A 17,961-nucleotide genomic window follows, 5' to 3' on the forward strand; every position below is an offset into this window, starting at 1 on the left:
TGCTTGCTGTCTTGCAAGCCAGTCCGATTATTTTCATCATCAAAAAGGTGCGCTTCCACAGTGATTTCTGATGCTTCCCTTCTGCACTTACCAATCAAAAGATGGTGTAATAATTATGCTAGTGGTCTTGTTGAGATTGCTGCAAGCGGACTTTAGAAGTTAAAACTTCATGCATCATATTCATTATGTGCTTTATTGTAAATAATTGACACTTTCTGTAATTTTCAGGTACCCTGCGAAACCCATTCAAATTCAATATCTCATCACAATGGTTATGCTAAATCATTTGATCTGCTTTAGATGCAAGGACTTAACAGAGCATTGCTTGATTCATCAATGTACCGTTAATGATGGGTAGGGTTAGTTTCACCTCTGACACTGTTACTCCTTCAGAATGTATACTTAGAATTAATTAATAACCACAAGATCTCTTCAAAGAACTAGTATTATTCTAATTAAACTGGAATAACATTGATATTGTAAATCATTATTTGCAGACATTACTTCGAATTGCATCACGGAGAATTAAGCTGGCATTTATACATCTTACTTTAGATTAACTTTAACTTTTGCTAGCAAACAACTTATCATAGCTGTCTTACATTCGAGTCAGTTCAAGCAATTTAATGGTGCTATTTCAATACTTAACATAATATCTACGGACACATTTTGGTATAGTTCATAAAGGTCATGCACATGTGAAAGACTAAAAAGGATCACAGGCATTATAATTGATATGCATACCCACCGAATCTTCGGTCCGGTAACTCTGTATAAACACTTTGCACCACTCTATAATTCCTCGCAAACAATTATGGACGCGTTGTTACCAGCATGTAAACGTGACACGTTGTGACTTTGGAGGCAAGCAAACATTGGTCGTCTGCTCTGGGTCTTGTTTGTTCTTGTATTTGTTTTGTTTGTTTTTTGTTTGTTTTTGTTTTTTGTTTGTTTGTTATGTATTTATTTATATATTTATTTATTTATTTATCTTTATTTACTTATTTATTTATATATTTATATATTTTTTTCTTTGGGGGGGGGGGGGGGGGGGAGATGATATTGGCCTAACAGATATTTCTCTTCTCCTTACGGGCACAGTAGGGGGCTGATCCTGACCAGACACCTGAGTTGCCTGTTCGCCGACAGGTTCTAGACGAGGATCCGCCGCTAACGTAGTAGCCAGTAGAGCAGGAGTACCTGCAGGTCGAACCTACATACCGAACGTTTGAACAGCCTACACTCCCGTGAGATGGTCCTGACAGAGAGGAACAACGAATCACTGTTGGAGAAACAAGTGAAAGAAGGCAACATATTATTCAAGTTGCATATGGTTGAAAAAAAAAATAATTGGGCCTTCTCTGACTCACTGTATTTCTTAAAAAGGAATGTAGGCTGTACGGCCTACTTTCGAATTTGTTCATCCACGGATCTATTTTTTTTTTCCTTTCCAAACGACTCTGTCTGCTACAAATCATTCAAATTAAGGTCATTGGAGTTGTCTTTACCACTTCGAAGACATAAATTGATTTCCAATCATCATTTGATATAGGGCAAAAGACTATAGGCAAAAGACTATAGGGCATACTTAAAAAAAAATACACACACGCATGTGATTGCCTTTTGTCATCTTGATTCTTTAATTTAAATTGATCTTTGACCCTACCTTCCCTGATTTGAAATGAACGGGTTGACAAGTCGACTGCTTCATTTAGACTGCACTGTTTTCAGAGTAGCAAGAAACAAGTGACTATCAGTGACGGGGATAGGATCTCACTTACCAACCACCACAAATGTTATCGTGCAGGTTGCGTAGTTCCCTGCACTGTCGGTAGCACGATACCGGACCGTGTGCGATCCCTCATGGAAATAAGAACCCGGACTTCCACCTGACACTCGGCTGTCGTTGGAATAAAGTTATGAGTTTGCCTTTCGGATTGTATTCATTTTTTTTAATTGTTGCTCAATAAACAAATCTTATTTATTTGGCCCTAGAATACATCATGATAGGCGAAACATGTTATTTGTGTACCAGTACATTACGCCGATATTAACATTTCAGGTTTTGACTTATAGAATATCAAGGTCCACATTAAAGGCATAATTTGCCATTTGCAAATGAAACAAAACTCCAGTATCAGTGCTTCAAAGTAGTTCTAAAATGTGAGATAGGGATAGAAACATCCAATGCAAAAATATGAACCAGTATAATCAATGTTAAGTATTGTTGAATATATACTGTAAAAACATCGGTGTTAGATTTAACACCACAGGTGTTAAATCTAACACCGGTCAAACTTCAATAAAGGACCACACCCACAGGTATTGAAAATGCACTGTGATGGTGTTGAAAAGTGTTCACCTGACACTTGGTGGTGCTAATTTGACACTGTACCTGGTGTTATTTTGACACTGTACTGGTGTTGATTAAAAAATGATACCACATGGTGTTGATTTGATATTTGTTGGTGTTAATATCAATGGTTTAACACCCGTCCAGCTTCAATAAGAGACCACACCAGCTGGTGTTACTGTGGTGTAAATTTATTTTCACATTTTTTTCAAAAATCTAGTATTTTAATGTAAAATTCTCGGTCGTCTTGTTTAAATTAAAAATCAACAAGAAGTGCAGTTACTAAGAAACTCTTCAAAAAACAGTTTAAAATTTGGAAATAACACCCGGAGGTGTAAATTTAACACCATAAATGAGCACCGAAAATTTAACACCAGCTCGGTGTTCCCTTTTTAACACCGGACTTTTTGCAGTGTACAAAATGTGAACAATAGTTATGATAAAAATGTTTCCTGATTAAACCGTCTACACTTATTGTTTAATAAGAAAAACAATGATATCTCCTCTTATATCAGGCTTTATTGCAATAATTTTATATGGTAGGATGTTTTGTGAAACAACTGACCTACACATATGCATCAAAAGTTATATCTTGAACATTTTTGAAATTACTGCTCCTAAAGGTAAACAGGACCTTTGATTCCTACAGGAGGAGTGACGGGGGGTAGTAATGATACGCTCACAATCACAAACATAATACTACAAATGTAGTACCTTTGAAAGCCAGTTTCCAAGTCACAAGAGCACTGTGACGATGCATGAAGTTAACTACGAAAACAAACCATGTTGTTTTCTTTTCATGAGCTCTTTAGGACCTCAATACGAGTAATGACTACCATCAATAATGTGTCTAAATAATGAGGAATGATTTCAATTTAAAACATTCTTGCTTTAGGTATAAGCTCGATGTCACAGAATTTGCCCGATTTCCATCCTTATATGTGGAAATAAACGGAACAAAGAAATTTTCATACCTCTGAGAACTGTTGGCAGGCTGTAACTCATACAAGACGAAACGGAGGAACCAATGTGCATTCAGTTAACTCAAATATTTTAATTGTCTAGGCCTATAACTGTGAATCTTGGTGTTACAGCAAATGATAAAAAGAGAAAAAAACGAACATAAATCATTCCTGCTCAGTGGCTTTCTGGCTCTTAAGACTTTATTATGTTTAACTTAAATTGGACTTATTTCACCTCGAATGGCTGTCACGGGTGTACGTTGCGTGACGATGGCTTATGACGACGATGTATGACGATGACAATGCAGGTCGACGACGGTGTCGGTCGACGACGGGGCCCCGTTACGCTGGTGCTGGTATGGACTGTCGCGTGGTCTGTCGTAGCAACTCTTCGCGATTGCCGTTCGCGTGGTCGCTCTCCCGACGGACGTCTTAGCGGTGTCTCCTCAGCATCCAGGAATGAAGTCCGGTCGACAGTCTATGCTCCCTTTACTGCCTCGGAGCTGGTCGACAGTCGACGCCTTTAATTATGCATCTGCCTCTTGCAGTGTCAGTGGGCCCTTGACCCTTCGGGAAACCCGGAAACCCACTATCTGTGGGTATCTCTAGTTAATACTGACTGGGGTGGCGGCCCCCGTCACCGTTACCGAGTGGCCATTCTCATGCAATGTGTCACGGAGACAGCACCACAGCGTGATGTCCCCTTCAAGGCCTGATGTCACACTGCCGCTCCTTGCCACACATAGCACTACCGTGGCTCTACCGAGAGCGGTCTGGAATGTCTTCCATTGACATGTTAAAAAGTTTGCATCAATTTGCATGCTTAAGTACCTATTTACAAATTCCATGCAAATTGACCTCAGTGGAGGAGAGCGTCTGTCACTCCACTCGTGACAAATAACCCCCCATTTCAGATGACAGTCGCTCTGAAACAATAGCCATTTCTCTAATAAAAATCAAATGTCTGTAGCAGGTAAGTACTTTCTCACCATTACTCTTCTAAATCAAAAGCATTATACCCCATATAACAATTCACTGCTTCATAACTTCACTTGTCGTGATACATGACAGACTACTGTTCCAAATGTCGGCTGCTGTCCATGGAGACAGTTTGTATGTGTATTCTATCGAACCAACAAACTCCACAGTATACTATACAATCTGATTTACTCAGTCAATTGGATAACATATAAACGTCATCATATTATCTCTTTTAACACTCCTGCGTTATTATACCAGCCACAGTTCAATAATAAAATTCCCTCTTTTGCACCGCACAATACAAAATTGACACTTTCGGCACAATTTCAATAGACTCTCCTTGTTGGCCAGTATGACATTGGAGAATATTATGATACCTGTGCTAATCGCATATTATGTGCATTAGCTGTTGCTACAAAATAAATGTAATGTGCAAAACCTTCTTATGCACGGTATTTACCGGGGTGTCTGATTCAGAGCAGTCAAATAATTTCAGAGATGTATGAATCAACTGCATATCTTACCTCATACTCAGCATATATAATTTGTGTAATACTGTAGTTTTACAATATACCTCCTAGCATACAATGTATATAACGATAAATTCATTGCAAAATTACATTCTGATTAACCCACATATAATAGAGATAACATGGGCTGTTTACACCTCTATTTCTACTCAGTAGGGCATCTGCTGAGGTAATCAGCCCCAACATTCTCTGAGCCCTTGATTACCTGTACACGATACTGATATGCCTGCAGTGCAAGCGCCCAGCGCATGACTCTTGGGTTTTGCATTCGCGCGTGTGTTAGATGAGCAAGCGGGTAGTGGTCAGTTTGCAGCTGGAATGCTCGGCCATACAAAAAGTAAGAGAACTTTCTGACCGCCCACGCAAGAGCTAGACACTCGCGCTCTACGATTGGGTATACGCGCTCGCGCTGCAGCAGTTTTCGAGAAGCGTAGCTGATGGGGAAGTATTTCCCCTCGCTTTCCTGCATCAGCACAGCGCCGAGTCCCACATCGGATGCATCGGTCCGTAGAACGAACTCCTTGTCGTCATCGGGTAGTCTTAGAATTGGGAAGTCGACTAGTCTGTCTCGTAGTGTACAGAATGCTTGCTCATGAGATTCGTCCCATCTTATCTTGTCAGGCTCATTCTTCTTCGTCGCGTCTGTGAGGGGAGCGGCGATCGTGGACATGTTTGGAATAAACTTCCGATAATATCCCACGAGCCCCAAGAATGCTCTCACCTCCTTCTTGGTTGTCGGTCGCGTTGTCGCCATCACCTTCTGGATCTGTTCTGGGGTAGGTTTCATCTTTCCTTGTCCTACGATGTGTCCTAGGAACTCCACGGACTTACACGCGACATGACACTTTGTCGGTCTCGCTGTAAGGTGAGCCTGTCGCAGTCGGAGGCAGACTTGTCGGATGTCATTCAGGTGCTCCTCCCATGAGGAACTGTAGATCAGAATGTCGTCGATGTAATGGACGACATGGGGCAGGCCTTCCAGCAGAGCTCTCATCATACGAGTGAACACTGCTGGGGCATTTACTAGCCCGAATGGTAGTACCTTGAACTCGTACTGGCCGTCTGGCGTGACAAACGCGGTCTTCTTCCGGTCTTCTTCGACCACGGGTATCTGCCAATAGCCTTTGGCCAAATCGATCTTGGTGAAGAACTTTGCATTTCCTATCTCTGCCATCAGTTCTTCGATGTTTGGGATTGGTTCGTTGTCGACAATTGTCTTGGCGTTCAACTTCCTATAGTCGACGCAGAAGCGATTCTTCCCGTCCTTTTTCTTTACAAGGACCACGGGGGATGCGTATGGCGATGTCGACCTTTCGATCACTCCCATCCTCAACATGGTGTTGACCTCCTCTCTGATGGTCTCCTTCAGTGACCGGGGGACTGGGTATGGGCGAGAACGTATCGGCTCGTTCGTTTTCAGTTCGATGGCGTGCTCGATGATGTCGGTCCGTCCTGGGACATCGGTCATGACATCCGAGAACTCCAGCAAGAGGGATTTTACCTCCTTCATCTTCTCCTCGTCTAGCTCGTCACTGCACTTCACGTCATGCACGCTTTCCGACGCTTCGATGTAGGGAAATGAGAGGGGCACCGATCCGTCATCATCTACCTGGTCGTCCACGACACTGACGTAGTTCGCCTCCAGTTGTCCCTGGTTTTCGTTCTCGAGGTCGTCGACTTTCTCGTCTTCTCTCCCAATGTACCGTTTCAGGAGATTGGCGTGGTAGGTCCTTTCCTTACCGTTCACTAGCAATCGGTAATCGTCTCTGGCAATTCGCTGCACGATTTCGAATGGACCTCGCCATTGCATTTGCAGCTTATTCCTCGTCGTCGGTAACAGGAGTAGCACTTTGTCGCCGCACTCGAAGCGTCTCTCCTTCGTCTTCACGTCGAAGTGTTTCTTGTACTTCCTTGATGCTTTGGACAGCTCCTCTTTGGCGAGTTCACACGTCTGTTCGAGTCGGTTTTGGAGATCGATGACGTACTGGTACATAGTCTTCGTTTCCTCCTCAGGGATCTCCTTAGTCCACAGTTCTTTTAGTACAGTCATGGGTCCTCTCACCACTCGGCCGTACATGAGTTCGAAAGGAGAAAAGCCAAGGCTTTCGTGAGGCACCTCTCGATATGCGAAGAGAAGAGCTGGCAGGAAGCGGTCCCAGTCGCTAGGTCGCTCCTGGCACATCCTCCTCAGCATCTGTTTCAACGTGCCGTTGAATCTCTCGCAGGCGCCGTTCGCCATCGGGTGGTATGGTGTGGTGTGAAACTGCTTCACTCCCAGGAGTTGAGCTGCTTCTTTCATCACACCTGAAACGAATTGAGTGCCGTTATCAGAGAGTATCTCATTAGGAATGCCTAACCTCGAGAATACTTCAACTAACGCCTCTGCTACCCGTTCTGCTTCGATTCGTGGTAACGCTACCGCCTCTGGGTACCTAGTTGCAAGATCGATTATCGTCAGGATATATCGATTCCCTCTCTCGGTGATCGGTTCAAGTGGTCCGATCAAATCGACCGCCACTCTACGGAAACATGTATCAATCAAAGGGGGGATGGTCAGGGGTACTTTCCCTATCTTACCCTTTGGCGTGGTGCGTTGACATGAGTCGCATGATGCACAGTAGCGCTTGACATCGGCTTGAATTCCTGGCCAATAGAAGTGGGCGAGAATCCGGTCAGCCGTCTTCTTCGTCTGCAGGTGACCTGCTAGAGGGGAGTCGTGAGCTAGTCGGAGTACTTCACTGCGATACGGCTGGGGCACCACTAGCTGCGTGAATGTCTTTCCTCTCTCGACGTAGGGAGACCTGTATTCACGGAAGAGAAGATTGTCACGACAAAAATATCTGACCTCACTTCCTTTCCCTACAGCCTTAGCCTCACCTTTCTCCGCCAACTTTCGAAGTTTCTCCAGTGTGGCATCTCGTGCCTGCTCTCTGATCATCTCCTCCCTGGTTGCAGTGATCGTCGGCTGGTCTGCTGATCCTAGTCTCTTCCAAGGCCGTTCCTTCGATTTCCTCATGCCTCTTGTCTCTACTGCTGCACTTTTGTTGGTTGTAGGTAGGGGTGTTGGTAACTGCTTCACACTCTCGTCAGTGTGGGGACGATCACGACTGTCGGAGGTCGTTGTGATGCCGTTCTGCGTTGTCCCTTTCGAAGACTCTGCTTCCGCGGACTCTGCCTCTGAACCGGAGGTCGTCATCTCCTCAGCTGACGGCTTCTCCCTAGCATCCTCTCCGCTCCATCCGATGTCCTCGTCACCAGGCTGCCTAGCACCACTAACATTACCTATGATTAGATCGTAGATAGGATTCGTCATACATAAAGCATGTGTTGTTCCAACAAAGTATGGTGAATCGATTTCAACTTTTGCTAATGGCACTTTTCTCACAGTACCATCTATGAGCACACAAGTTTGAATCTCACCAGTCAGCTGTGATTCCTCTATCAGTTGACGTTTCACCACTACGGTGTTGCAACCAGTGTCTCTCAGCACCTTAACTCTTTTACCATTCAACATACCTTCACATGTCGGCATGTCTGTGCCTACGTTACACCCACCGCTAAGAAGGGGTAACTCGTGACCACACATCAGTTTAACAGAAGGTGTGCCACAAATATTCCCTCTCTCGTGAGCATCATGAGTAGGGCATACTCCTACCACACATGTTGCCCCCGTCTGTTTTGACTTTGGCACATACTGCTTGCTAGTTACTTTCGACTGGTCAGTTTTACGGTCTGGACACTTAGAAGCAAAATGTCCTTGCTTACCACAGACAAAGCAACCCTGGTTGTCACGTGACGTAGTGCCCCCTTTCTCTGCTTGGCTTGCTTCGTTGCCCTGGTTACGAGACTTATTATCGTCGCGTGCGCGTTTACCGGAGCCGCCATGCCCGTGTGCGTCCCGATACCGATCTGCGATATCTGCCATCTCCTTCACCGATCGTGGGTTTCTTTCACGAATGAAAACAGATAATCCACGATCACAACATTCGAGCAGCTGTTCACGCACCGTTAGCTCTAGTAGCCCTTCATAGGACTTACTTGTACCCGACATCTCTACCCATCTAGTAGCATATCCGGTTATGCGTGTTGCAAATTGCCCAAATGATTCGCCCATTTTCTGCCGCGCCTCTCGAAAACGTTTGCGAAAGCCTTCTTCAGTTAGCGCAAACTGCCGCAAGAGTGTATTTTTCAGACTTTCATAGTCGTCGGCTTCATTTGCCGGTAAGAGAGAATAAACTTCTAAAGCGCGACCGGTCAAAAGGTTCCCCAATGCAGGAGCCCAGCATTCCTCTGGCCACTGACTTTGTTTTGCATATCTCTCAAAGCGCAACAGATAAGCGTCCAAATCGTCAGAGTCAGCGCGAAACGCCGGCAAGCTTGGTAAGCTACTCCTTACACTATTTGTTCCCTTCACATTGACACTCCTATATTGAGCTATTTCTAACTCAATCCTCTTTTGCTTGGTTATTTCTTCCCTCTGTACTTGTCTTTCATCTCTTTCTAACTTTTCATCTCGTCTCTTTTCTTCGAGATACTTGTCTCTTTCAGTGCGGGCAAACTCCACTAGTTCTGCACCTTGCAGTCCACAATCTTTACCTAACTGTACGTACTTCTCTAATTCCATTGTGATATCTTATACACACAACATGAGGTTACACAAATCACGTCTCAAATTCTTGTATGAATAAACCCTGCCAAGTTCTCTCCAGCGGACGAGCCCCCAATTGTCACAGAATTTGCCCGATTTCCATCCTTATATGTGGAAATAAACGGAACAAAGAAATTTTCATACCTCTGAGAACTGTTGGCAGGCTGTAACTCATACAAGACGAAACGGAGGAACCAATGTGCATTCAGTTAACTCAAATATTTTAATTGTCTATAACTGTGAATCTTGGTGTTACAGCAAATGATAAAAAGAGAAAAAAACGAACATAAATCATTCCTGCTCAGTGGCTTTCTGGCTCTTAAGACTTTATTATGTTTAACTTAAATTGGACTTATTTCACCTCGAATGGCTGTCACGGGTGTACGTTGCGTGACGATGGCTTATGACGACGATGTATGACGATGACAATGCAGGTCGACGACGGTGTCGGTCGACGACGGGGCCCCGTTACGCTGGTGCTGGTATGGACTGTCGCGTGGTCTGTCGTAGCAACTCTTCGCGATTGCCGTTCGCGTGGTCGCTCTCCCGACGGACGTCTTAGCGGTGTCTCCTCAGCATCCAGGAATGAAGTCCGGTCGACAGTCTATGCTCCCTTTACTGCCTCGGAGCTGGTCGACAGTCGACGCCTTTAATTATGCATCTGCCTCTTGCAGTGTCAGTGGGCCCTTGACCCTTCGGGAAACCCGGAAATCCACTATCTGTGGGTATCTCTAGTTAATACTGACTGGGGTGGCGGCCCCCGTCACCGTTACCGAGTGGCCATTCTCATGCAATGTGTCACGGAGACAGCACCACAGCGTGATGTCCCCTTCAAGGCCTGATGTCACACTGCCGCTCCTTGCCACACATAGCACTACCGTGGCTCTACCGAGAGCGGTCTGGAATGTCTTCCATTGACATGTTAAAAAGTTTGCATCAATTTGCATGCTTAAGTACCTATTTACAAATTCCATGCAAATTGACCTCAGTGGAGGAGAGCGTCTGTCACTCCACTCGTGACACTCGAATTCTGTGTAAAGCTGAAACATTATTTTGCTCTCTTGTAAGCTCCAGGGAGTTTGTTTGTTTGTTTATTTGTTTGTTTGTTTGTTTGTTTTCCATCTGAGAAGATGCTTGGATAGCTATGCTAAGCTGGTCTTCCATGGAGTCCAGTTAGATGTAAAGCGTGACCATTTCACCGGGTTAAACATCCTGCTCTTTGCGATGAATAAAATGAAGCCGAATTTTTTACGTGTATGATATGTGACTCTCTCATACACGGGACCTCCATTTTATGTCCTATCCGAGGGACAGAATGTTTTGCCTCTTGCTAGAGGGGACGTATGATTACACACAACATTGCTCAGTCCAGAATCGGGTTCGAACCCGGGCCGCTTGGGTCGGAGGCAGACGCGCTGCCGATTGAGCTAAACTCACCTCTACACGTCTATCTTGTAATCATTAGTTTAACAGAATATCGTAGACCATGACATTTGCTTCCCTCATAAATAGAGTAACGCCAGAAAATATGTAGTGTGAATTCAACATAACGAAAAAATAAAACGAATTCTAAAGATGAAATCTCTCAGCAGCGAAATATAATCACTAGTCCTAACCCATTACAGGAATAAATTGCACATTCGGATCTTTTAATGCAGACTTTACTCGAGACATCCTGCATTTTGTTGTTGTTATTGTGTGTTTTGTTTTGTCTTGTCTGGTCCTGTTCTTACGTTTTACTTTCATTTGAACACATCATAAATAATTGAAACTAAATTAATGATTTTAGGTCAGCTAAAAGTAAGGGACATCTCCTTTCTGGCTGCTACCTACCATAGCATAATTGTTAACCTATGTACGTGTAATTGCCAATCTACATTTGTGTTTTCCCTTTTCACTGTCTTACTGATATGTTTGTTTTGTTATAATATCTGAATATTGATGTATGTATATCTATTTCTAATTTGTTCCTTGCTTTGGTGAAATAAAGAAACTTGAAACGCACATATGGAGCACAAACCTGAAAAGATATTTAGAATAGTGCACAACTTAAAGATTGTTTTACAAATGTCATACTGTTTATTTTCTTTTTGGTATGCATAAAGAAGACAGCCTCCAGCTCTTCAAGATAGTATCATTTTGTGTGTAGTCATTTGGAAAAGATGATGTTATAGACGTAGACAACGCATAATGTGATATAAATTAGTCCATGGGCCAGGCCAGATATTGGTACCACCTGAGGTGGCAAAACATTTTTGGTGTCTTTTTGTTTGTCAGGCATAGATATGCTTATCAAGCTATGATAGCATTTCCAAATGAGTAGCTTAGTCATGATAATAATAATAATAATAATAATAATAATAATAATAATAATAACAATAATAATAATAATAATAATAAATCATTTATTTAGCGCAGAAACTATGTCTATATATTCTACTGCGCTTCAAGAGCTCTTAAATTCCTATGTTGCACAATACTGCATGGGAAGTACAAGAAGAAATAAGCCCATGCTAAAAAAAAAAAAGTTTTCACTTTTGATTTAAAACTATTTAAAGTCTGACATTTCCGAATGTCTAATGGTAATCTATTCCATTAATAGATAATATAATAGGTAATAAAAGAATTTTTAACCAATTTGGTCTCGTTGTTATATCCCTATACTTCTGAATCGAGACTAACCGCTATACAAAGAAGAGCACTGTCTTCTGTATGTTCACAGGTGTTCTGTTGTAAACGCGGTGCGCTTTATAGTCTTTATTCAAGGCAGCGAAGGGAATATCCAAAGGTTATGATGTCCACAGCGCTTAGTCTTTATTCAAGACGGCGAATGGAATATCCAAAGCTTATGATACAGTGTATATCCCTTTATCTAAAAACAACAACAACAACAAAAGCAATTCCTCGTGAATCTTACCGTAATTTTCAATTATTCATCATTTTCCGGTGAAAAAGCTACGGTGAAAACGCTTATACCACACCAATGTCGCTTTATTGCCATCCAACAATGAAAGATAATGCAAAAACAATGTACCGGTATACTACAATACATTATGAAAAATAACATTGTAAATGAATAGAGTGATTTTTGTTTAAAACTGATGCATTTGTTGAGAGGGTAGTATAAAAACAGTAATCCCTTTTATTGGGAACTTTAGATATGATAACAAAACATTGTTCGAGATAAAGACTAAGGGCACCGCGTGACAGCTGTGGACATCATAACCGCGGCTCGGCCAAGCCCCGCACTGTAAACGGGGTCTCAATTTATTTCCAACCTGACTGACGCCGATCCTCTGTCGTCTGTAGCTCTTGGTGTAGACCATGTCACGGTTCGAGAAGTGGATGTTGTATACCAATTGCCGATATTCCAAGCACAAGACGTAAAGGTGGGGGATGTTGTGTCTGGGTGAAGAAATATATTAAGCGCCTATAATGATCACAAGGCAACCACATGAAGAATGAACCTTCGTGTCACTCAAATTCGACATAACATGTTATAAATAAAGTGTTTCTCAACAGCACACGGAAACTGTTTAATCTCACTCTTACACCTTCAAAGATGTTGCAGAAAAAAAAAACCGTTCTCATTCCACTTCCGGGTTTCTTCAGCTGACAAGCAAAAAAAAAAGGGGGGGGGGTCTTCAGCGAAAAAAAAAAATAACCTTACCGCGCTCACACTTCGCACTTACTCACTTCCGGGGTAAAAAAAATGTGTGAGGGGGGGGGGGGGGGCGTAAAGTGGTGACACCTTACGCATTCCTTTGTATGGTACCGCCGGCCATGGCATATATTCTACACAGGTGAACTTGTCAATCGAGCGGTCTTGTAATGGAATTATTATGTTGCTACATTTCTGAAATGCGTGAGGCTTCTAGATCATCAACACTGCTCAGTGTATTTTTTTTTTTACAGATTTTTCAGAGTGTTGGTTTCTCTGCTTAAAGATCACAATAAATTCCACAAATCTCTGTCGATTTGTGTACTACATGTTGTGAAATCATGAAAATCGTCTGGAATGCCCCTATGAGGTATCTTCATGGAAAATAATATTATGTACTGCCTGACAGTAATTCTCTTGAGAAGTTTTGGGTCATGGGTTCAAAGGTACAAAAAGAGAAAAAAATGCCAAAAAATAGCAACAAAACACACAAACACACACTTGCAGGAAAAAGATGCTACAAACACATAATTCCAACTGTCAACTTTTTTCCTGAATCTGTGTCATGGGGAACAAAATATAAATGAAGAAGAAATAAATGACAACAACTCAGTTACTGTACAAAAGAAGAGCACTCTAGGCATAATAGGTTTGGTATGCTTAGAGTATACTGAAAATGGATTAGGCCTACATAATAATATATAGAATTCGTTTGTATATGGACACTCAGAGTAACATTTGATTCTTTACTCACCAGGCGGCGGAGATCGACGGCGACGACGTCGGCTGCTCCACCACGCATCTGAACAGAAAACGAAATAAAAAGATGAGAAAAGTACTATTTTTTTTTCCCACAGGTAACTGTGCATATGTGGACTAAACTGCTAAGATACATTATTCACTTTGTCATTATTGAGCAGTAGAAAAAAACAATGAATCGAAATGATTAATAAAAGATGCAGTTTAAAACTAAACTTAGATTAACAAACAAGTTGGCATCTGATAAAACATTTTTACCTTTTCTTCTTGCATGGTAATACATATCTGATGGGGCATGATATTGTAATATAACCGGATTTATCAAGTTACTGTGTGGGATTTGTGATGTTCGCGGACACCTCAGTCAGACTCACAACGATCACAGTCATCACATCGCATCATCATGCCGAGACAGCATCAATAGTTCACCAAGATGACAATCGAAGTGCGTGCGAAGAAGAGACTATCACCGTACTCGCCAATTCAGCGGGTGCTGTTCGTTATTCCGAAGGTTCGCTATTCCGAAGGTTCGTTATTCCGAAGGTTCGTTTATCCGAAACACACTCATTCCCTATACCTAGTGGTTCGTTAATCCGAAAATAAAAAAAGGATTCATTTATCCGAACATTTGTGGCGTTATTCCGAAGGTTTGTTAGTCCGAAGATTTGTTGATCCGAAAATGAAATTCGGAATAACGAACCTTCGAAATAACGAATCTTCGGACTGAAGAGCCTTCGGAACAACGAACCTTCGGAATAACGAGCTGCAACCGAATTCAACGACCCGTCAGGGCTCGTTGCCTGACACGATGTACATGTACCTCCGTCACTGTACTCACCGCACGAACGGCCAATACACACAGAATATACAAGACTTTAGTGTACGATACAAAACAAAACCCAAGGGAGACGCTGTGGACGCGTCCGCCCCTGTTGAGCGTTAGTTCACAACTCCTCCCTCATATCAAGGAGGTGGCTCTAGGCAGGGAGGTGGAGATTTTCCACCTCCCTGCTCTAGGTCGCCTCCCTGCTCCTACTACCCGAGCGAGAATATACTACTCGAGCGAGAGTATACCCACATGGACCCGTGACCCCCCCCCCCCCCCCCCAACCGAAACTCTTACTATACGGTCACGGGGTCACCGCACGCCTCCTACGGTCTACCAGACGTAGCAGAGACACCAACTCAAGTGCTCTAAACTCATTTCATTACAATTACTATATACATATTTTAAGAAAGCCGTGTTATGCGACATGAGATTTCAATTGACTTATTTCCCTCATGAGCATGAGATAAGAAATATGCATACATATAAGAATATTTCCCCCGAATTATAAGTTTATCCTATTCAGTGTATACATTGACATTCTAATGTAGAATTTACACTTTCAATAGAAAGTACATGTGATTTAGCTTTCGAGTAGGAGGAATTTCACGTGTCCTCAGAAATCCCAACAATCAAGACTTTTTTAAATAAATTCTTGTCTAAATTTAGTACTTTTTTCTAGGAAGACTTTAGATTGGCCATCTAATATAAATTTTGTTCAGATATTTGCAGTTCCTTAGTATTTACGACAATCTTACAACATCCATGCTGGTAAATTGATTGAAAATCTTGCTTTTCCGAAAGACTTGTCCTGTCACAGAGGGGTGAGAAGTCCCCCCCCCCCCATGATCTTTCCGACCTTGAAACATTATAATGCATTTTCTTTTCTTTTTGATGTGCCTCTCACCTTTTCACCTGAAACGCAACATTTGCATGGTAAATCGGGGGGACTTAGCAAAGTAGTTCGAATTTGTTTCGCCTTTGTGTCTATATAGTATGACAATTGGTCATTCAAACCAAATTGTCTGTGTCTCTCAGGACCAATTTGCCACTTCTTGGACCGCATCTGCCTTCTCTGTTGCTTGCTTTCCCTCCTCCAGGCGGCAACATACTTTTGGAGGGCTATGTTGGCATTCTGCAGCTACGGACTTTACAGGGGGCCTAGCGGATCGGAACGCGAGGAAAACGATAAAGTACAGTACAGATACAGGAGAAAACGTTCAACTATAGGACAAGGATCGGATCGCGCAATCCGTTCTTGGCGAGGAAAAACTTTGTGCCTACACAATGGCCGCTCTGGCGGATATCGCTGGAAGACTCGTCCATCCAATTCAAGGATAAAAAGGACATGTAACGCATTTTAACGGATATCAAAGCATCGACCTTCGCTTACCATGCTTTTGCCTTATCAGGCAAAGTGTGACAGGGGCACAAGCAATAAATATTCATCGGCATGAAAAATGCACATGTATCTCCAATGGCCAGCCAATGATTATTGCCTTGCTCATTATAGCAGGAGCCAGGGAAGAGGGAGGGCTGCAAACATTAGATATCAGGCTGCATCAGAACTGACAATTATTAAAAAGCAGTTGAATTTCTTGAGACAAGACATTTCATTCGTACTTACATTTGTTTTAATGTGTGTGTATAGCTTTTGTTCCAAACAATGATTTGGATAAGACTAGAATAAACTTAATACGAGTGAAGTTCCTTACCAGCATCTGTGATGAACAGTGGGAACAGAAGGATGACGAAATAGACCGTGACGATTTGCAGTTTCATGATCTAAGTTTCCCTGGGCGCAAACAAATAATTGTATTCTCTCAACACCGTTAGAACTGTGGTCTGTAGCTCCAGTCACGTGCCGTTTGAACTGGAGTTTCGCGTAAACATTGCATGTATGCTGATTGACACTGACAGAATCAATGCACAGACCTCCGAATGTGTATTCAAGAATCACACAAAATTTGTCTGCAGAATACGTCAGAGGGCGTGGTATTCCTCGTCTTCATTTTTTTTTTCTGTGATTGGGGGATTATTTCAGCCAGCCAGAACGCTCCGGGGGACGGACTTGGCATGTGAGGTGATATGCTATACGTCGGAGGGTGTTCGTGCTGGAACACATTGCCCGCTCATGTGCATGTATAGTCTATCATATCGATCCCCGAACGGAAGAGGAAGATTATTACGTTGCATTGTAACCATCTACCATCTAAACATTTAATCTGACATGTCTCCTTATTCATATCTAAGAACACGGACTACATTTATAAACGTGGTTTAAAGGTAAAACATTTGACATTTCCTTGCACCGTATCAAAAAGGTTTATCCAAGAAACTTTTCTGGCTGACTCGATTTGCCATGATAGTGAGCCGTTTTGGAGTTGTTGTTGTTTTTACAATCAAACGTGGAAAAAAATAAAAGCTCGTGTACCCGACTTTTATTATTCCTCAAACACCGATATTAATGATTTATCTATTCATGTCAACTTTCCTTTAGTAGGGTAGCTCTTTTGATTAGACTAATCTATCAAGGGGCCCTGCTCACATTGTGTACCGATTAGAAGAAAAAAATCATGAACAACTAAACAACATATTATAAACAATGAAACAGCATATACATGTACCAGTAATTAACCTCAGATACTCAAATACAAAACATACAAACGAATTCATCACGTGGTAGAAGACTTAACAGTGAACCACGTATTCTCTCTTGTGTATATAATTATGTGCCCTTGAAACGGCAAGAACATGTTTGCCGAAAAGTCTTTAGTTAGGCTATTTTCAAACATCATTACAATTATTTCAATTAATGAAATTCTTCCGTCGAGATGGGTTTTTTTTTTTTCATTGCAACTAATTGACAAATTGCCCTACATCGACGTAAATAAGCACTGAAGTGATCAGTGTTTAGTTATAGTAACCATGAAAAAAAGAAATCATGGGAGTGCATACTCGAGCAGGATTCAAACTCGATCAGGAGGTCATATGTTCGAATCCTGCTCAAGTATGTACGCCCATGATCTCTTTTATCATGGCTACTACTAAAACACTGATCAATTCAGTGCTTATTTACGTTGATGTAAGGCAATTTGTTGATCATTACATTTACAACTTATTTTGGCAACCAGGAAAGAATTGTTACTTCACCGACTTCGGACTTCGGTATAAGTCCTTAAAAATGAAAAAAAAAATAATTTGAATTACAGCATTGCAATTTCTATGTTTTTGTGTTTTA

At 42.2% G+C, this 17,961-nt stretch overlaps 1 protein-coding gene across 1 annotated transcript; it reads right to left on the reverse strand.

Moving 5' to 3' along the window:
* Positions 1–4,971: 4,971 nt before the first annotated feature.
* Positions 4,972–9,450, reverse strand: LOC139727365 (uncharacterized). Its single transcript, XM_071638325.1, has one exon. The coding sequence runs from the start codon at positions 9,448–9,450 to the stop codon at positions 4,972–4,974; it is 4,479 nt and encodes a 1,492-aa protein (XP_071494426.1).
* Positions 9,451–17,961: the final 8,511 nt, after the last annotated feature.

The sequence above is a fragment of the Diadema antillarum genome, unplaced genomic scaffold, assembly GCF_040938485.1.
Source record: "Diadema antillarum isolate AM-2024a unplaced genomic scaffold, OU_Dant_1.0 seq00000129_RagTag, whole genome shotgun sequence".
In the NCBI taxonomy this organism is placed as follows: domain Eukaryota; kingdom Metazoa; phylum Echinodermata; class Echinoidea; order Diadematoida; family Diadematidae; genus Diadema; species Diadema antillarum.